Source organism: Citrus sinensis, chromosome 1, assembly GCF_022201045.2.
Source record: "Citrus sinensis cultivar Valencia sweet orange chromosome 1, DVS_A1.0, whole genome shotgun sequence".
In the NCBI taxonomy this organism is placed as follows: Eukaryota; Viridiplantae; Streptophyta; class Magnoliopsida; order Sapindales; family Rutaceae; genus Citrus; species Citrus sinensis.
This window is the reverse complement of record NC_068556.1, coordinates 18,174,216-18,196,701: the sequence shown is the minus strand read 5'-3', so window position 1 is coordinate 18,196,701 and position 22,486 is coordinate 18,174,216. Positions and strand designations below refer to the sequence as shown.

At 32.5% G+C, this 22,486-nt stretch overlaps 2 protein-coding genes and 1 long non-coding RNA gene across 3 annotated transcripts; all 3 read left to right on the top strand.

Moving 5' to 3' along the window:
- The first annotated feature begins 3,217 nt into the window (after nucleotides 1–3,217).
- LOC102611924 (uncharacterized) lies at nucleotides 3,218–14,174 on the top strand. Its single transcript, XM_006489598.4, has 24 exons — nucleotides 3,218–3,489; nucleotides 7,085–7,302; nucleotides 7,521–7,626; nucleotides 7,740–7,841; nucleotides 7,928–7,987; nucleotides 8,111–8,189; nucleotides 8,515–8,662; nucleotides 9,102–9,225; nucleotides 9,597–9,777; nucleotides 9,993–10,021; nucleotides 10,253–10,401; nucleotides 10,899–11,001; nucleotides 11,140–11,235; nucleotides 11,315–11,370; nucleotides 11,465–11,588; nucleotides 12,021–12,083; nucleotides 12,247–12,306; nucleotides 12,381–12,542; nucleotides 12,633–12,706; nucleotides 12,795–12,888; nucleotides 13,029–13,165; nucleotides 13,267–13,347; nucleotides 13,627–13,732; nucleotides 13,844–14,174. Exons 1-24 carry the CDS (start codon nucleotides 3,316–3,318, stop codon nucleotides 13,910–13,912), a joined length of 2,595 nt encoding a protein of 864 aa, XP_006489661.2. The 5' UTR covers nucleotides 3,218–3,315; the 3' UTR covers nucleotides 13,913–14,174.
- Nucleotides 14,175–14,660: 486 nt separating this feature from the next.
- LOC127903671 (receptor-like protein 15) lies at nucleotides 14,661–15,911 on the top strand. Its single transcript, XM_052444051.1, has one exon. It carries the CDS (start codon nucleotides 14,661–14,663, stop codon nucleotides 15,909–15,911), a length of 1,251 nt encoding a protein of 416 aa, XP_052300011.1.
- Nucleotides 15,912–20,660: 4,749 nt separating this feature from the next.
- On the top strand, nucleotides 20,661–21,201 carry LOC127903795 (uncharacterized). The gene is made up of 2 exons (XR_008056625.1): nucleotides 20,661–20,748; nucleotides 20,869–21,201. It is a non-coding gene; the product is annotated as an uncharacterized LOC127903795 (long non-coding RNA).
- Nucleotides 21,202–22,486: the final 1,285 nt, after the last annotated feature.

Here is a 22,486-nt window from a genome sequence, read left to right as displayed (position 1 = left end):
AATACTTAGTATATTCAACGTGTTAGCAAGCAATAAGATTTCTATAATCTCTATGAGCTGTAAATCCCAAACCGGCCCTATGATATGATTCCATAATCCGCAAGGTTTTATTCCGCAATCCTCTAAGATATGCAAACATAATCGTATTTATTATTTGTATATTTTTTTATAACTTGTACAAAAATTTCTAAATATATATTATTCTAGAAAAATCTATATAAAAAGTATCCGCTGCTGTATGGCCCGCTCGAAGAATGTGAAAATAATGAAAATGCATGAACGAATTAAAGACAAAATAATTCACCAATAAATTCTCAAAGGCCACCGCGGCCAATCACAGTAGTTGACAATTTTTATTACGAATTCAATAGTTGATGCCGATCTATTTATTACGTTAACCTAAATCAATGGGGTATGGCTATTTAATCCCATTAACATACATTTTAGAACTACATTTTTTATACAAACAGCCCTAGCCAATACTCAATATTAGGCCTTTAAATATTTTATTCTTGTTAATTAGCACTTATTTTACGATGTTTTTGTGTAATTTTCTTTTCAAAGAAAATAATGTATTTCCTTTGTCTAAATGTAAAAGTGAGACTTTAGGTTTATATGAAGCTTGAATGTGTGTGAGTAGATTTACCAGTATGTGCTCAACAGATGACACGTCGTCAAGTTATTTTTGGTGAACTTCCATCGTGTCATAATTTTATCGAAACTATAACACAACATTTGAGAGAATTTGTTGTTGTTGTTGTTGTGTGTTATGGGGTACATTCGCTATTTGAAGTAAGAAGGTGCATGGCGTTTTGGTCGGAAAACACTAACTGCAATAAGAGTCGTAACTGGTAACAAATAAACTTCCATTTAATTCTTGAATTAAAATCAAAGTGTAACTGCTGCCCCTTTAATTACATATTAAATTTTGAGCTACATACTCAGAATAAATTTTGAATTTCATTAGCCATTATTAAAATAAATACTGGAATTAATTACATAATTAATTCAAAAAAATAGTCATTTTGATATTCGTTTGTTCAGTGTAGTCGCCGGGTGTACTTTGAATGTCTATTTCTCATTTATCCGATCATCATTTTGAATATATAAATATATTATTTCGAAATATTCATAGATGAGAACTTGAATATGTCTCACTCAAGATAATATACCTCATGATAACAATTCACCGTCTTATTTTCCGACAATTTGAATGTGTGTCAACGGGTTTGTCAAATGGTTTTTTTTTTTTTGTCTGAACCACGAGGTGGTCCTGGATGGGCCCCAACTGTGGGAGGCACCTTTAAACCCGTACCACAACTCAAATTAATCTCCGCTCGCACCAAGTCGGCCCGTAAGGAGTAAAGTGTTGGCCAAAGTGGTGACTTCATACGAGAACGAAACTTGAACCACTGACCTCTCTTAAGGAGTAAGAGTACCGAACCACTCAGACTAACCAAATGGGTTTTGTTTTAGAAGAAATTTCCTCCATATTGATCATTCAATTACTGAGCTTACTTTGACTTTCAAAAAAAGACCCAACTAATGGCGTCATATGATTTTGTCTAAGAGAGCGGGATGAGGGGTAGCGTGGGGTTCGGGTTGGATTAATTGTCTTGGAGTGGAATTTCTTTTCTTGAATTTTCAAAAAGAAGATTTTGTAAGTTTTTTCTTTTCCCCAAATCGATCGCAAAGACCACGGCTTTTGAAAAGATGAAACATAAATAAATTTTAATTACATATTAATTTTGAAGTTCCTGCTATTTTTAATTTATTAATATTTAATTACATAATACATTACAATTTTACTGATATTAAAATAATAATAATAATAATAATAATAATAATCAGGACTCGCCATGTTTATTTCGAAATTCTACTTTTAAAGAAAGAAAAAGTCTACCTTCACAATACAACATCAATGCAAATTAACTCTTACTCTAGAGTCACAAACACTTGACAAGTAGTATTTATGTACAAATTGGTGCAAGATATCATTGGTTGATTAAAATTATAAAAATTAAATATAAATTATATATTTGGGTCCTGTAATTTTTAATTCAGTCAATAATATAATTAAATAAGTCAGTATGTATAATTTTTTTTATGCAAAACTATATCATTACTCAAAAAAAAAAAAAATTATAGAAGACAAAAAGGTAATCACCGTCGGCATTGGCGAAGCCTTTAGTGACAAGTTGGGGCAGCTGCCCCAAGCAAGTCAAAAATTCCTGAAGACGTTCTCCTTCTAACTTATTTAATTATAAATTTGCCCCCATTTAAACTAATTAAATACATTAAATTTAGGTTCAAAACGTATTAAAAAAATTCAGGCTTAAATTTTATTTTGAAGATCGCACAAGGATTTACTTATATATATTATAGTAAAATTTTGATATTTATAATTTTTCTCCCATTGGTTTGATTTCTTGGCCACGCGAACAGGGCGAAAAGTAATCGCCCAAACCTACTTTTGAATTGAGGATGGCGGGGACGGCGGCTGGACTACTTCAGACACGTACAATTCAAGATTCTATAAAATACATATTTTCATCAATTTGCATGAATTTGGAACGTTATATTATCAGCTTTTGGATGGAAATTGTACCAGCGACTAGCGTTATAAGATTTTTCCATAAGAAGAAATGTTTTCTGCATTTGACCTCTTTTTCAATATAATTAAAATCGATTTGTGATACAGCACTAGCTAATAATCATTTAATTTTTTAATTTCGTCTGTCTTGTATGTATAAATAATGACCATTAATTCAAAGTTCAGAACTACTGAATCCTAATTCTTGAATTAGTAAGGAACCAAATCGATATCGAAAACAATGAACGTACGTACAATCAGCTAATGTTGTTGCAAAAGCAGAAGTTGAGGTTATAATTCATTCTAGTCTTATTCAATAAAACAATATCACACTATATATATATATATAGAGTAAATTTTCATATAATTATTTATTTGAATGTTACGTTACTTAAGATATACTATTTTAATATATTACGGTTTCAAACTCACATTCGCACACGCATGTTCGTGTCAGACGCACAACCCTCAAGAAATTAATATTAAAAATTTTTCAAACTTTGCACTGTACGCATTCCGCGTTCCATTAATTTATTACTTCTTGCTAGGTAGCTTAATTTAAGACAATGCCAGACCCAGTTGCTGTTTGCTAGCTCTCTATTTATAGGCATGTACTTCGTCGTTACTTCCATTCTTGTGGTGAGAGGGCCTGATAAATATTGGATACGTTATAATTAAGATTCTGAAGCTTAATTTAAGATCATTCTGAATTAAGAAAAAAAATGAGAGCAGCAGTGATTGGGGGTGGGATCAGTGGACTTGTTTCCGCTTATGTTCTTGCAAAAGCAGGAGTTGAGGTTGTGTTATACGAGAAGGAGGATTCCCTGGGCGGCCATGCAAAGACTGTCACCATCGACGGTGTTGATTTAGACCTTTGTTTCATGGTCTTCAATCGTGTAAGTGTTATAAAGAATATCATTTTTAAGTAGTTTTCTTTAACTAACTAACGTAACCACTCGTGTTCGGGTCATAAGTAAAATAGGTCATTAAAAATTAATTAGGGAACATCAAATTGCGATTTGAGTTAATTTGAAATATATCCAAGCGTCTATATTTTTGAGTTTTTAGAATAAAAAAGTCTTAAGTGTTCTTAGAGTACTACTCATTTCTTGTCATGTATATACTTCAACTAATTATAATAATATGCATACTTAGGTGACAAGCCTTGAATGAATAAAAAGTAATACTCCAAGAGCGTAAAAAATTCTCATTCAGAATAGAGCACAATTTTTCAATTTTAACCAAACCTAATATATATATATATATATATATATATATATATATATATATTATCATGAGTATTTTATTAGTGTTTTATCTTTTTATCATTTTTACTCCTTAATGAATTAGGATCTGTTGGTATCATTTTGTAGCAACTATTTTTATTTTTATTTCCTTAATTCAAGTGTGATACATGTTCGGTGGTCATTTTTCCTCGAACAGATTAAAGAATAAATTATGAAACACGTAGATTAGAAGCCATATTATAGTAATAAATAAGAGAACAACTTAAATGGCTATTCTACAAAAACAAACTATAAAATACATTATAACACAAAATAAATGGTCTTTTATGTTATCTCGCTTATATTTCCTTCCTCATTTATCAGCATAGATTCTCCTTCATCTTTCCAATATTGATCTGTAGCTACTTTCTTCATCTTTCATAACCAATTTTTTTTTTTTTATCTAAACATTTCCTGTCACCTCCCATCTTTATTTTTTTAATCTTAAACAAAAAAGTTTCGAAATCACTGCATGCAGATATATATACATAAATATTTATTGATTTTAACATATTTTATTCCCTTAAATTCTCTCCACCATCGCTTGTCCATCCCTATATATTCTTAGTATTTTTTTCCCCCTTAAAAGCATGTGGATGAGAGTTGGGGGCCGGGGTTCTTGCATTTGAGAGTATGGCTGGCCATATTGTGTTGCTGCACTTGTTTTTAAATAATAGAAAATATATGAATTACAAGCAAATGAAATTTTAATATATGAATTGCAAGAAAATAAAATTTTAATTTACTTTTATTTGCTTGTTATGGAGAAGACATAACAAGAAAATAATTGGAGAAGATAGAGTATGCTTATGGTGATATTATCCATTTTAAAATTTCATTTCTAATTTATTTATGGTAAATTTATATTTGTTTACTGTTTATTTTTTAAATACAAAATATAAAAAATTATTCCAAACATGTAGTCAATTTCAAAATACAACAACCTCGAAACATCATTTTCATTCTTACCTTTGTATTATGAAAATATCAAGTGAAAAATAATACAGAAAGGGCTCTAAATTTTTTGTAGTACAATTTTATGCCTCACATAAGATGTGTATTTTCCCTTGTTCTTCATTATATTCAATTACCCCATGCCCAGCATGCCAGCCTTGTTATTGTTGCCAAGCTTGCAAAATCTTCATTTGTTTCTGGAATTTCGGTACATGATAATTGATCGATTGATTCATTGATTGATTAACTAATGTGGCGGTGGTTATCTTTGATGGTTTATTAATTGTCCGAAATTTAATTAAAATTTATAGATTTTGAAGGAGAAAAATTTTAAACAAACCATGCCGCAAGCAAAATGATCTTCATGATGAACTAAGAATGGCAATTGGTTTCTCCAATTTTGGGTTTTCTTGTGTGCTTGGCTTCCTTTTATACTTAGAAAGATGCCTGAAGACATCAAACAAAATAAAGAAAATAACTACTGGAAGGATAATATATATTGGTAATAAGCGAGGTTTATTTACAAAATAATATAATTTTAAGAATTTATATGAATGTTATTATACAAAAAATGGGGGAAATATAGCCACCCAAAAAACTAATATTACGATCAAATAAACGCCCATGAACTACCATAACCATAAATCAAGCTCAAAATGCTACAAATTAAACTAAAAATTTGAAAATTAAAAGAAAAATATTGCCGGAAAAATTATTACTTAATTTTCCAACTATTAAGAATTTACATCTATTCTAACCAGTGTAATAGATATTGTTCATGAGTTACTATTCTTGAGTCACTATTTATAGTTAGTACTCATCATTACTATTCTTAGCATGTTTCCATTACTTTTCATTCTCATTAAATCCATCAAATATGCTAGAAATAGTAAACTGTAGAAAGTAAAGCACACAAAAGATTTTTACATGGTTTGGATTCACAATCCTATATCCACGAGACCACGCCCAAACATTAAGCAATTTACTAAGTAAAGAAAATATTACAACCTATTGAAATCTTAAATACTCTGAGACTCCTTCTTACTCTTACCACCACCTTGTATAATCTAACTTAGTTGACCTTACTTAACGAGCACCACTTGTTTTTAATTGTGTTTCTTGTTTTCTTGAGATCTCCCGAACACAACAAACAACACCTTCATCCCGAATAGACCAAAGTAATCATCAAAGAAAGTCTAATGAAAGACTTGATAGGAAGAAGACTCAAAAACTAAAACTCCATAGAGATATGAAACACCATATGCAGCCAAATAAGCCTTATTCTCTACATTAGTTGCTTCTGTGATATAAAATACAAGATGTCTTCAATCTCTTCTATGTGTGAAATACTTTTTTTTATATAGGTATAATATTTCACCCAAGTTCTAGTAGAAGAGTACTATGATATACTTCTTTAAGAGTGTAAAATATTCCAAAAATACTTGATATACTTATCAATGTAGTAATTACCTTTATTTAGAACTCTTTGATAAATAATCCGATATATACGCCAATTTACTTCTTTATGCCTCTAAAACATTCTTCAATATTCCACGTAATCTAATCTAATAAATACCCAAGACTGGACAGGTTACTAATACAAAGATTAAATAAATGACAATATTACAACAATTAAAACACTAACACCAACTTATTAAAATGTATCCAACGCCATCTAAGTTTCTGGAATTATCACCTAGTTATTTTTTTGTTTAGCAACTCATAAAATAATCAAAGGTAATAATGTGACAAAAGACATTAATTGTCACCGAACTATACAAATGGGTTTATCTTTTTCAGCTTAGTTATAGAATTACAATTTTTTAAGGGTGATGCGGCGGATTGTTACCATGGAACGGACCACTGAGCAAATAATATGAACATATTTCATAATCTGAAAGACTGTTCTTCAACATCTGTCTTGATGAACAAGGGCTTATCTTTCTTGCATATGTTTAGTAAGAGCAACATGCTATTTTTTCGTTCTTGTATATAATTGTTGCAAGAGTAATAATTAATAAGTTCTTGACATATAACCCACTTGGCACTACCACAAAATCCATATTATCGATTGGATACTTCTGAGGGCTGTATATAGCTTCAGCAATAAGCACTTTTGATAAAGACATGAAAGAGCTGTCGGAAAATCTTTAAAAATATGATAAGTTTTTTCGAGGGTATTTGTCCTTGGTATTAAATAATGTGTCTTAGGAAATTTAAAACTCAGGTAAACTGTTGGATGATTTGACAGGTAACATATCCAAACATGATGGAGTTCTTTGAGAGTCTTGGGGTTGATATGGAGATATCCGATATGTCATTCTCAGTGAGCTTAGACAAAGGTCAAGGCTGTGAATGGAGCAGCAGAAATGGCATGTCTGGTTTGTTTGCACAGAAGAAGAATCTGCTCAATCCTTACTTTTGGCAAATGCTTCGAGAAATTATCAAGTTCAATGATGATGTCCTCAGGCAAGCTCTTTCCTCTTTTTACCTTCAATAAATTTTGCTTCTGTAATAACAAGTGTCCATTGGTAGCATGCTTGTAACCGTCGTGCTTCTGCTTAATTCTGAAAGAAAAATAGCTGATAAAAATAGACCCACTTGTGTTTGTTTATTTTTAGTCCACCATACCACTGAGGTATCTAGACTTTCTGACAATTAATTTGGCTCCATTTTTCGAATTGCAGTTATCTTGAAGACCTTGAAAACAACGCAGATATTGATCGCAATGAAACATTGGGACAGTTCGTAGAGACACGGGGTTACTCCGAATTATTTCAGAAGGCTTATCTTGTGAGGCTGCTGCTGGAGCATTAAATTTAGTCATATCCTTTAGCTTTTACCCTTCATACTGAAGATCATTCTTTCTGTTACTTACTACCAGTAATAACTATTTGATTCTATAGGTTCCAGTGTGTGGTTCAATATGGTCCTGTTCTTCAGAAAAAGTTATGAGCTGTTCTGCTTTCTCTGTGCTGTCATTTTGCCGCAACCATCATGCGCTTCAGGTACATTTCTTAGCAAGAAGAAAAGTGTTGATCAAGTGTGCTCTAATAAAGTATTGTTAATTTTTTTGGCATGATTGCCTGCGCAGATATTTGGCCGCCCACAATGGCTTACTGTTAGAAGTCGTTCTCGTTCTTATGTCGATAAGGTAGCTTTTATTTTTTATTATTATTTTTTTTAAGGCATGGCTGTTTAAATAATGTTTTAAGGTTCCATGAACTAAGTTAAGTTACGTTTCATGTTATTTTTATTTGGATTCAATTGAAATCAGGTCATAGAACTACTTGAAAGCTTGGGTTGTCAAATAAAAACTGGTTGCGAGGTGCGTTCTGTTCTGCAATATGGTGAAGGTAATTATGATATGGTCCAAACTATTGCAAACTCCCTCATTTATTCCTCCACATGTTTGTATTTATGTTAGTATCTGCATTTCTGTTTTTTGGCGTATGGGCATGTGAAATGTAACAGTCTTAGTTGAGCCTGAATGGTATTTGCTGGCCCTTTACCTATAAGCTCAAATTCCATAATTTATGTATTACATAGCTAGCTGGTGTTTTTAATGATCAGACTCCTTGATGAATGAAACTCCTGGAAAGCCAAGAAATGCCAGTTGGATGAATAACTACTGAAAATACATGAACAACTGAAACAAGCAATGTTAATGTACTGTTGCAGGTCGTATTGAAATCCGTGGAGATGATTTCCAAAGAGTTTATGATGGCTGCATAATGGCTGTTCATGCCCCGGATGCTCTAAGAATGCTAGGAAATCAAGCAACATTTGAGGAAAAGAGGGTACTTGGTGCTTTTCAGTATGTCTATAGGTATTGTCCTCCATTATCATCATAGTTAATTGATTTAGGCTCTACTTGGGATTGAAATTAGGCAGTTATAGCATAAAAGCTAGAGTTTTTAAAATGTTTGGTAAATACTAACTGTTGTAGTTTGGAAGATCTGATTTTTACACTTGTATGATGAAAAATCTATTATATCTTTAATAATTTTATCTAAATTACTATTTAAAAATTATATTTACTACATATTATTAACTTTTATTTCATAGATACATTTTTTTTTTCACGACAACCGTAACTTAAAAGTTATAGCACCTCAATACCAAATAGAACATTAGGCATTAAGCATCTCTACTCTGCCCCATGGTTCATCAGTTCTGTCGGTTAAATAAAGGAAGTTGATATCATATTTTCTCGACTAGTTTCTTCAATGTAAATGCACAGTCAATCACTAACATTCTATTGGCAGTGACATTTTTCTTCACCGTGACAAAAACTTTATGCCTCGCAACCCAGCAGCATGGAGTGCGTGGAACTTTCTAGGAAGTACAGGTGGTAAAGTCTGTCTGACATACTGGCTCAATGTGGTTCAGGTTTGTAACATATTTCCTTTGAGTGATATGGTTCTCACACTCCGCTATTTATTTACCATCGCTTTTAGTAGAGTCCTCCTATTCATTTCTAATGCGTAGAACTTGCAATTTAAAAATCAGAAATAAGACTGTATGTTTAAAAACTACACTATCATAATATAAAAACTACACTATCATAATATCATTACACATGACACTGCAATAAGAAAAAGAATTTAGTGACAGCTTGCGCTGTGTATGCTGAAATTTTAACTATTGTTAGCTTTTGTAACGTTCTAAATGAATAGGCAGTCTTCTGTAATTTTCTGCAATTACCCTTTTGTTGAATGTGGCAATGCGCTAGTTATTCACTGGAATGCTTGACCTTGCAGAATATCGAGGAAACGAGATTACCTTTTCTTGTAACACTCAATCCAGATCATACACCAGAGCATACCTTGTTCAAGTGGTCAACTAGCCATCCAGTCCCATCTGTTGCCGCATCAAAAGCTTCACTTGAGCTTGACCATATCCAAGGCAAGAGAGGAATTTGGTTTTGTGGAGCCTATCAGGGTGAGCAATTTAGTTCATGGAAGAAGAAGAAGAAGAATTTGCTTCCAGCTCAATTTTTTTTGGATAATTTTTATATAGCAGAATTTGTGTTTCAGTATGTTAAATTGCAACATCTGTTTACTCTTCAATGTTCAGAGCTCTTATGTCTTGGAATAATCAGATTAGATTCAAAGTTAATAACGTCAGCATTTTTATTTTTCTTCCTAATATTTCAGGTTATGGCTTCCATGAGGATGGACTAAAGGTACCAGTTAGTTCCTCTTAAATTTATTACTCAGATATAGTTTCTTCAGTGAAGTCTAACACTTTACATTGAACATCATAATAACAATAATTTCTTTGTATGTAAGGTGGTATTTCAAACTTTTAATTAAAATATTCTCTCTGCTGTGGTCCATAACTTGCTTGCACAATCTACAATGTAGGTGTAAGATGGTCCTTATTTGCTTACTAGTGTAACTCTGCCCCTTTGCAGGCGGGCATGATTGCTGCGCATGGTATGCTTGGAAAAAGTTGTGCTATTTTGGCCAATCCGAAGCACATGGAACCGTCTCTGATGGAAAAAGGGGCACGGATTTTCGTTGCTAGATTTCTTAGACAATTTATCTCTACCGGCTGTTTAATGTGAGTGATTTCCATATCATTTAGCCTATTCTTTCTTCCACACATACATATGCGTTCATTAGCTTTCCAGCCTATTCTTTCTTCCACACATACATATGCTTTCATTAGCTTTCCAGCCTACTAGGGTATCGTAGGTGCTCCCGAGAGTAGTCTTTCAGCCCCTTGCCCCCTTCTTCTTGGTAGATTACTGCTTCATCCGTGGGAATGACTTCGCTATCAAGGATTGGAAAAGCTTTTTTGTGCAAACCTCGCATTACCTTATAATAGAATAGTTGCTATGACTTGCCATTTCTATTTTCTATCTAAGAAAGCAGTCTACTCAGTAACACTCAACTCCATATTTATATGCTTTAGGGGCTTTCTGGGTTGGATAGTAGGTAGTATGCCTTAAGGATTAAAACTGAAAGAGAATCAAGGCTTCAGTGTCTGGAATATCTGTTAAGTAAATAGTGAAATAATGCAGAGATGTTTACAGAATGTGCATTTTGGCTTCACAGTTTCCTGGAGGAAGGTGGCACAATTTTTACTTTTGAGGGAGCCCAGAAAAACTGCCCTCTGAAAACTGTTTTGAGAATTCACAATCCCCAGTTTTACTGGAAGGTAATTCATCTTTATTTACATTTGACATTGGCATAATTTAATACTGGCAGTATGTTATAAGTGGAATTTCTACAATCAGATCATTCATTTTAATGCACAAAATGCTCACTTCTGATGAGCCTTAGTCATTGTTGTCAGGTTATGACAGAGGCTGATTTAGGCCTTGCAGATTCCTATATCAATGGTGATTTTTCTTTTGTTGATAAAGATGAAGGTCTTCTGAATCTCTTCCTGGTAAGATGATAGATTTGAATTAAAAACCAAACTGATTATGAGCTAATTAGATCTCTGTTGGCTGATATATACATTTCAGATTGTGCTTGCGAACCAAGATTTGGATTCTTCCACTTCAAAATTGAAACAGAAGAGGTATTTGTGAATCGTGGTTTCGGGGAATACGATATTAGTAGCAGTTTTTTCCTGAATCATTTTACATTTAAATATTCACGCCTGTTGGCTTTAGGGGTTGGTGGTCGCCAATGTTCTTCACAGCAAGTATTGCATCTGCAAAATATTTCTTTCGGCATATTTCAAGGAAAAATACTCTCACACAAGCTCGTAGGAATATCTCTCGTCATTATGATCTGGTAAATTTCTTTTACTATCAATTTCACCTGGCAACGCTGGAAATCTATCGCAGAAAGGAAGCAAATAAACGTATACCTGCTGACAGATTATGTAGCGTTGTGTTAGTTTTTCATAATGCAAGTATAACTTTATATGCAGATATGAAAGCTTGGTGAAATTGGTAGATTCTGTCTTCAAGTTTCATCCTCCTTAATAGTATGTAGAAGCATGAGGTTCTGATAAATTTGAATAACACTTGAGAAATTCCAAGTGGACGGGCAAACAAAGCTGATAAAATTTATTCAGCTTTTCAAAATTGTTTTTCCTAATTCTGCATTACTTGCTATTTTTGAAGGAAAACGTGCTAAAATTCATCAATGGAGTTCTCATAATATAAAATTGGTGTTTATACTTCATGAGACTTATAACTCCTTTCTGTTTTGTGTTGACAGAGCAATGAACTTTTTTCTCTGTTCTTAGACAAGTCAATGCTGTACTCGTGTGCGATATTTAAGGTTAGGATCCCTTTCTTTCATGATTATACATCAAATTTTACATCAAAAACGGAAGTGATCTTCTTTGGTGGTGTACCGCAAGCTTTATTTATTTTATGTTCTCACTTTCAAAGAGAAATTGACAGCGTATTGAATACTGATGCTTGCATTCATTTGTTAATAGAGCGAACATGAAGACTTGGAAGTTGCACAAATGAGAAAAGTTTCTCTTCTGATTCAGAAAGTGAGTCTATTTAAATTCATTCAGAAATTTCAATGCGAGATGCTTGATCCTCTCTTTACTTTTTACTCCTCTAGGCGAGAGTCAGTAAGGGGCATGAAGTTCTTGAGATTGGATGTGGGTGGGGAACCCTAGCTATTGAAATAGTTAAGCAAACTGGATGCAAGTACACAGGCATAACCTTGTCTGAGGAGCAACTGAAATATGCAGAAATGAAAGTGAAGGAAGCCGGCCTTCAGGTAACAATCATCTGATACAGCAAAACTAGTTGAAATTGATTACTCATGTAATCAAATCATTCATAACACCTTAACCACCTCTGCTATCAGGACCACATAAGATTATATCTTTGTGATTACCGTCAACTGCCTAAAGCCAACAAATATGATAGAATTATTTCTTGGTAAGTTCTTTTACCACCCCAAATTGTGCATTTGATATAACCACAATGTACATTCTCACATGACAAGCTTCTCTACGGCCTTTCTTAGTGAAATGATAGAAGCCGTTGGTCATGATTACATGGAGGAATTTTTTGGCTGCTGCGAATCTCTACTGGCTGAACATGGACTTCTTCTTCTACAGGTATGTGCAAACCAGAAATGAGAAATTTAGAAACTGTAGGCTTTTGGCCACTTTGTTAAGCATTTGGCCGAGATGACTCATATTGTAGTTTAACATTTCACAAGTTACTAATGGTGAAATTGGTGGTTGATTCTTTTCAGTTCATATCAGTACCAGATCAGTGTTACGATGAGCACAGGCTGAGTCCAGGTTTTATAAAGGAATATATTTTCCCTGGAGGATGCTTGCCGTCATTAAATAGAATAACATCGGCCATGACTTCTTCATCCAGATTATGGTATAAGCTATAGTTAGCAGTTTGCACAGTTTAAGATTTGGTCTCATATTTCTTTTATACTAAACTGTTCTACGAAACTAATTGAACTTTGTTTGAAACAGTGTGGAGGATCTGGAAAATATAGGAATTCATTACTACCAAACACTTAGATGTTGGAGAAAAAATTTCTTGGAAAAACAGAGGTAATGAAAAAAAAATACTATAGTTGTACTTGACTTGTTGAGCTTTTTGCAGTAAATAACTTTGGAGGACGTAATATAATTAACTATAAAGACACAGCTAGCAATATAAAAATCCTCGACTTTATTAAAATTTGGGAAAAGTCTATAATATTGAAAGTTACCTTTTCTATTATTTACGACATTATAAACTCATTCCGCACTTTATTACAATCGGAAATTACGGGATTGAAAATTTTTCAATTGACTCTATAATCTAATGTTACAAAAATTCTTTCTTAGCAAAATCCTTGCTCTGGGGTTCAGCGAAAAGTTCATTCGGACATGGGAGTACTATTTTGATTACTGTGCTGCCGGTTTCAAGTCTCGTACACTTGGAGATTATCAGGTAAGTTTTAATATGTACTCTAGACTGGGTGTATATAATTGGTTTATGATTTTCAGCTAATAAACTAAATTCTAGCTCAAGAAAAAAAAATAAAAGTTCCTCTTAATGCAGATTGTATTTTCACGTCCCAGCAACGTTGCTGCGTTCAGGAACCAACACGAAAGCTTTCCTTCAGCATAGCGATGTTGCTGCATCATTTGACTTTAAAATACTTTCTTTGCGGATGAACTTGTAGGTTCATAACAATATTTGTTATTTGAAAATAAAAAAAATGCCCTGGAAAATCAGATTAAAAAGAAAAACAAATAAAGGGATATGTTTATATTTAGTCGGTTTTATACAGCTTTAGCCGACCTCTATTTCTCTTCTTCCTCAATCATCTGCACATTTTTTCATATTATTTTGAATTATAACCCAAAAAAGACAGGGACACTCTCCTCCCCATACCCATCCTTAATATTTTGTATATGTTGTTGTCCCCTCTTCGTCCTTGTCAAAATTGTTTAAAAGGAGGGGATGAGGATCCTCCAATAACATTAAGGGATCCCAAGGGTCTCTAATCCTCAAATAACTAAACTAGCTAACAACGCAATGATCTAGGTTGTTCGGCCATCGACGATGCAACATGCTACTTAGTGCCTGTTTGGTATGGCTTATTTAAGAGTCATAAGTGCTTATTTAATCGCATAAGCACTTTTTAAAAATTTTTATGGTGTTTGGTTATTTTTTTAGTAGAGTTTTTTTAGCTTAAATAAGCTAATTTACCTCTACTAGCAAAAGCCCAAAATAACTCATCGAACGTCTCTTTCTTTCATATAATCAGTTTCAAATCCCATTTTCACTTGAACCCTTTTTTAATAACTCAAAACTCAAAGTTTTCAGTGGTGAATGCAATGAAATATTTGTAGAATCCGAATCATCACATTCTATGACTCCAAAATTTCAATTAGAGTCCGTTAAATTATCTGGTTCTGGTATCCATGCCACATTTCCCAAATTCCTTTACAATCAGCATGACTTGGAGTATGTTGATTTCTCTGACAGTAACTTGAAGGGAGAATTTCCAAATTGGTTGTTAGAAAACAACACAAATTTGAACACTCTTGTTCTACGCAATAATTCTCTGTCAGGACCTTTTCGGATGCCAATTCAACCGCATTGGCATTTAGATACATTACATGTCTCCAAAAACTTCTTCCAAGGAAACATTCCATTGGAAATTGGAGTATATTTCCCAAGGCTGGTGTATTTAAATTTGTCTAGAAATGATTTTAACGGTAGCATTCCCTCTTCGATTGGGGATATGAACTCCTTAAAATTTCTGGACTTATCTCACAACCAATTGACTGGTGAAATCCCCGAGCACTTGGTCATAGGTTGCTTCAATTTGGAATATCTTGTGTTGTCAGAAAATAGTCTGCACGGTCAGTTATTTTATAAAAAAATTTATTTGAGAAAGTTGGCAAGGTTACACTTGGACGCCAATTACTGCACCGGAGAGATCCCAAAAAGTTTGTCTAATTGCTCCCCGTTAGAAGGGTTGTATATGAGTGATAACAATCTCTATGGTAACATTCCAGCATGGTTGGGTAATCTTTCATCATTAAATGATATTATGATGGCGATCAATCATCTTCAAGGTCCAATTCCATTAGAGTTTTGTCAGCTTAATTATCTTGAAATTTTGGACCTTTCAGAGAACAATATATCTGGGACTTTACCATCTTGTTCTAGTCATTCCACTATCCAGCAAGTTCACCTGTCCAAAAACATGTTATATGGACCACTAAAATATGGTACATTCTTCAATAGATCTTCTATTGTGACATTAGATCTTAGCTATAATAGCTTTAGTGGTAACATTCCATATTGGATTGAAAGGCTTACTCGTTTGAGGTACCTTATCTTGGCTAATAATAATCTTGAAGGTGAAGTGCCAAATCAATTGTGCCGGTTGAAGCAGCTGCGGTTGATAGATCTTTCTAATAACAATCTTTTTGGTCAAATTCCTGGTTGCTTAGATAACACTTCGCTTCATAATAACGGCGATAATGATGGTTCATCAGCTCCAACGTTTAATCCTAATCGTACAACTACTTATTTTGTTGGGCCTTCAATACTGGAAAAGGAGGAAAGTATAATGTTCACAACCAAGGAGATACAAGGGAAAACCTCTTAACAAAATGTATGGGGTTGATCTTTCTTGCAATAAATTGACAGGTGAGATTCCTCCTCAAATTGGCAAATTGACCAGCATCCGTGCACTAAACTTTTCCCACAATAATTTGACGGGAGTAATCCCAGTGAGTTTTTCAAACTTGAAACAAGTTGAAAGCTTGGATGTTTCGTACAACAACTTGAATGGGAAAATCCCTCCTCAGCTAGTTGAGTTAAATGTATTGGCTGTTTTCAGTGTGGCTCACAATAACTTATCAGGCAAGATCCCCGAGTGGACTGCACAATTTACAACCTTTAAAGAGGATAGCTATGAAGGGAATCCTCTTCTTTGCGGGAAACCATTGCCTGATTGTGATGTTGCAGCAGTGCCAGAAGCTTCAAATGAAGAAGATGGTAATAGTTTAATTGACATGGGCAGTTTCTATATCACTTTTACATCATCTTACGTAATTGTGATCTTGGCAATCATTGGAGTCTTGTATGTGAATCCTTACTGGCGTCGTAGATGGTTTTATCTTATTGAAAACTGGATGACGTCTTGTTTCTATTTTATTGTCGACAATCTTATTCCCACAAGATTCTATCGTGCATGTATGTAGTTGCATTATTACCTTGTTTGAAATTTTTAAGTGCTTTTTTTTTTTCATATGATGTATAAGATCAATAATGTATTAATTTAATGCTAATTGTTCAGCAATATTCAATTCTACACGTAATTGATTTGTACTGTATTGGATTTTGGGTTTCTACTTCTACAAACTAATCATGTGTTTACTCAATGCTCGGAAATTATGAAATCAGAGATTGCACATGATCCAAGAAAGCCAACTATCCGGAAACAGCCTCAAGTGAAAATAGTCAGTGAATCGTGTAACGTATCCACGGAAATGGTAGCTAAAATTGATGGGTATGGAAGCTCAAACCCTAAACAAAAGCAACAATTATTTCCTCTGATAAAAAGTAGAAGATTGACCACTATATTAAAGGTTGTCAATTAACCTCTCCTCAACCAGAGCCAGCAATATTGATAAGTATGAATCATACTTCATAGTTAATATGGACTCAACATAAACATTAAAAAAAAAACTCACAAATGCTCATGCATCAAATATGGAAAGAACAGGGCAAATCCCTAGAAAAATTTTTCTTCCAAGTTAAATTATTAGTCTTCTTTTTTATTTCTTTCAACTTGTCACAATTTACAAGTATATTACAATTTTATAAATTGACTTTTGTAGTATAACTAGGGAGAAATCTGTACCTAATCTATATTTTTATAATAGAAGATAAAAATAAATCTCGTAGGACTCAAACTCATGTCCTCAAATTTAATTATTAATTTTACTAATCTTAATCATAAAAAAATAATAATATAATACTCACGGATACCCCCTGCCACCTGCCTGCATATATACATATCAAATTCGCAACGAAAAATGTCGAAAATTTCTTGATAATAATGAGGCTTCAATTGGAAAAGGGTAAAATTGTAAATACATGTCACTGGACCAAAGAAAAAAATTGAAAAAAAGGACACGTATTCAAGATTACATCATGGAGGCTATAATTGGAAAATGGTAAAATTGTAATTTGAAAAACACATTTTAATGGGCTTTAAGACCTGGGCATGCCTTACATATAGCCCACATTTTGGAGTGGACGCATTTGAAAAAAAGAAAAAATAAGCAAACTCCCTCTCAAATTTTTAAATAAAAATTCTCTCAATTATTCTTATTATTTGCCCACGATTTTCTTTATAGCCAAACAGCATGAAACTTATACTATTAATAAAATAAAACCAAAAAAAAAGCATGAAGCATGATAGATTCACTGGCATAAAAGAGAACCAAACATGAAATTTGATGGATTCACTATGATGAAACATGCATATTTCTCTATATTTATTAACGTCTTCAATCACTAAGCATTTTCTTTCATCCGGAGGTTCTTTGCTTCATCTGCTTATTTGAGTACTTAGATGGAGATTTGAAAACTTTTTACCAAGAATAAACTTTAATTTAATTTAATTATATATGTATCAATATCATGTCAATATGCACTTAAAAAAATGATTATATCCTTTTGGAGCCCATCTCTGATCGGCGAGATTATGTGTTTATTTGTAATTCCAAATTAGTCTGATTAATGAGCTATTATCCCGACAAAAAAATTAAAGTAAATACAGAATATTAACAAATATTTTATAAATTGAAATTGGTCAACAATAAATAAATCCTAATGGAAGATTAGTTGATTTCTTATTATCATTTGAAAAATTCATAGCAACCTTCAAACAGCAATTTGTGTAGGGAACTAGGGATTGGTTCAGTACACCTCCTTTACACAAAATTATAAATGAAATCTGAGCATTTGAGTCTTTTCTTAACAATGAGATTAATCAACAATGAGATTAATGAATGAGATTGCTAATTTGGGATTGCAATGGCTAATTAAATAAATTACTTTATTGTGTGAATAAAATAAGTTATTGATTACAAAAGCAGCTTGGTGTTAGATTAACACAATGAGATTGACAAGTAGAGTACATGTATTTAGTAAACTTGATTACGAAAGTATTTTTTTTTATTACATAACGAGTAAAATAGACATAAGTTTAACTTGTCTTCTATTTTTTAGAATATGATTAATAAATTGTTTAGAAATGCCTTTTTTTAACACGTAAAATTACATACGGTCATGATTATCTTTCATGTGAAATTAGTCATAGTTCAAAAAAAATTTACATAATCCTATGCAAGTCTTAATTATTCTAATAATAGAAAATAAAAGGGAAATACAAAATATTTGAACTTACTGAATTAAAATTTTAATACAAAAGAGAACATACATTAGTTATTATAGTAATATGATATGTAATAGTTTATATTTATTAGGATTTATGAAAATATAAGACATAATTTTTTTTTTTAAATATTAAGGTTATAATATGAACTTTAGAAATGTAAGATGACTTATTTAATGAACTGCTTATAGGTCTAAAAGGTGCTGTCAAAATATAAAAAATTATGAAATAAGTAGGTTTTACAAAATTTATCAAATGTTATTTTTTAATTAAAAATTTATAAAATAAACTCATTGAATTTCAACTTTAATTCTAAACAAAGGCCCGCAATATACTATAATTATATTTTCTTCCTCTCTCCTTCTATTTTTTTGTCGAATAAAAAATTCTTTTGATTATACATTTTCTCTCCGATAATTAAACCCAGGGAATAATATTCAGAAGTCGGTGATTGAACCAAGTTACATAACTTACATTTCTTTCAAAGGAAGCGTGTAAATAATATTCAGAAGAAGTCAGTGATTGAAGCAAGTTAAATGTGCAAAAAAAAAAAAAAGGAGGATGAATAATAATTGATTTGATTCTTTAACTACTTGATAACCCACCAATTTATGCAATATTCAAGGCATTAAAGTTTTATTTTGACACGAAAATAGAAGGGCATTAACATTAAAGCTACCTAAGAGAAATTGTCTTGTTGCGCTAATGAATGTCGTTACAAGTACGAATTTGTAGCTTGCAAGTCTCCGAGAAAATAAAAAACATAATAATTATTGGATAGTACAGAACTACATTGGAGGGAGAGAAAGAGAAAATGATAATAATAGAAGAGCAAATTCACAGCCTCGATAGAGATACCACAGTGAAGGGGTGGGCATTTCAATCGAGAAATTGAACCGACAGTTCGATTTGATTAAAAATTAATAGAAAATTAACTAAACGGTTTAATTGAATAAATAGAAATTAAATTGAAAATTCAAATAATCAGATATAATTACGATTTTAAAAGTAAAAAAACTAAAAAGTTGAACAAAACCATACATTATTCTATTAAAATTTTATTTAGTTAATTCAGTTCGATTAAAAAATTGAATCGAACCAAGCCGTACCCACCATAATATTGACAGAAAATCAGAAATAATGTCTTCAAACTATCGTTTTACTTATTATTTTATTTTTATTTAAAAAAAAACGACAATAGAAACGGCAGCGTAAATACACCAATCTATTGTTTCTGTTGCCGTAGTGTCTCGCCATGATAGCCAAATATCAGTGCTTATTATATTAATTATTTACAAAAACATTTACAAGGAGTCCAAATAGTAAAACAGTAAAAACTATTATTAAGAGGAATAGGGTATCATTCTCCTTACATTTTATCGGACACTTCAACACAACTATACCATTTTTTTTTAATTATATGAGACTATTGCTTAAGAGTACAACTCATATTACATGAGATTACAACTGATGTTTACAAATCAGACTATTACCGAGACTAGTTTACATCGACTCTTATGAAGCATGCTCAAATTTTTACCCTATCTAATATTCGAGGAACGTCTACTCTACTCACATTTCAAAAGGGAGAAGAGTGTCTTCACTCAAATTGAGGAAGGAAATTAAACTCCCACAATGCGTAACACAACTATACCATTTAAATTGCCATATTAAGAATATGTTACTCAATTACGAGTAAATTTTTTTTTTTGGGTACATAAAGGCTCCTCAAAAAGAGCTGAGTAAAATCTCTTTGATTATATTAATATTTGAGATTTCTAATTATTAACTAAAACTAAGAAACTGCAATAACTATTTCATTTAAAATGTTTACATACCCAGATTTGCATTCTTGTCTAGAAGATATTGCATTAATGTTTGACTCATATCATGCTATAAATTCATCTTCTTGTGCTAATATAACAAATCAATCAAAATTAGTTTCTCATAAATCCTTAAGAATATAGAGATTATTAAAAGATGGCGAAGCTCACTGTTGTTTGCATCTTGTTTGTCCTCCTTCTCCTTGTCTCTGGTATGTTTTTCATCCTTTTTCATAGAATGCAAATATATGCGTTCATTTCAAGTGTATAAATATAATGAAATTTTCACAAGATGCCCGTATATTAACTAGTATGTTATGCTTGACAAACAGAAGGGAACATTATGCATGTGGCAGCAGCAGAACGTAATCCTGGCCCTTATTGCCTAAAAACTTGGCCCTGCAACGGGGATGATCAATGCAGAATCGACTGCTCAACTATGTACAATGGAGAAGGACACTGCAAATATGTTACGGCAATCTATGCGCCTCATACATGCATTTGTAAATACAAGTGCTGATTTCATTTTCGCATCTCTCCTGCTATGTACTCAGGCTTGAAATAAATTAAATGTTGGCCATTCATGCTTGAAATATATTTCTCATAAAAGAGAGGTGCAATAAAATAACAATCTAGAAATTTTAATAGAACTTATTTATTCATTATTTATTTGACCACACATACTTTATCCTTATTCATAAAGTATATGATTAATATATTGGGCATATGATGTCCAAACAAAAGGATATATATCATAAATTCTTCATGAATAAAAGATATCCACAGTCATAAATGAAGGATACATCTTATTATGTATGGATCTAGCATACTACTTTAACAATTGAAGTGAAGACTTTGAGTAGAAACCTTAGTATATATGTATATGTACGTGATAGTTGACATTTATTTGGCTATAATATTGTGAATTAATCTTTTAGCTCCTACTTTCCCTGCTTTGAAAACGACTAGATAGCTAGTTAAATAAAACCAACTACTTGAATGAAACGAGGGTAACATAATTTTTTTATTTTGAAATATTTTCAACATGTATTGTCAAGTATATGATCAGATCATAAGAGAATCTAGTCAATTGACAAAAACCTAGTAATGCATGGGTCATGTGATCCCCCGACTTTCTTTATTAATTGATTTACATATTGGATAGAAATAGTTCGATTGAATATAGTAAAAATTCTGAGTCTTTTGTTGTTCTATGCTAGCCCCACCATATCTTTGATTTGTGCTTTGCAATTGAACCTGGATGTGAAAGCTAATAAATTGAAAAATTTGCATGTCAACTATGAATATTTTATAAAGGAATCTCCAAAAGAGATTGCTAAAAGAACTTCGATTAAGGTAATGCCTTAAAATACTTTCTTTTCCCCCTATTTAATCAATGCTAAGGTTAGTTGGTTGCCATAAGCACCCCCGTATTTAATCAATGCTAAGGTTAGTTGGTTGCCATAAGCACCTTGGTCATACCATTAAGACATGTTACATGGCCAATCTAGGGCTCCGACCTCAGCGGCCCAGTGGGAATTGGCAGACTATAGTAAATAATAAGAAGTCAGAAGTTCTGTCGTCTAATACTCCACAACCCTTGGATACTCCACAACCTGAGCCTTCCATCACTAAGCAGATTGCAGATGCAGGATCTCCAATTTTAAATATGGAGAACTGAGCCAATCGGTTCCTACTCCCATTTAGGAACCGATTGGCTAGGATGTCACGACTCATGATTCTAGGATTCAAGAACCTGGTGAGTATAATCTACATCTTCATCGAGCATCTAAGACATATTTTAGGCATTACAATTCTCATCCTGATAATGATGATAGTTCTGACGAACACGTGGTGAATAATGACCACTTTCTGTTTGCACCTGAGAATTTTGAGATAATTGACTGTAGCCCTGATTTTAGCGTTGTCGGTCATTTGAAAAAAGGCATT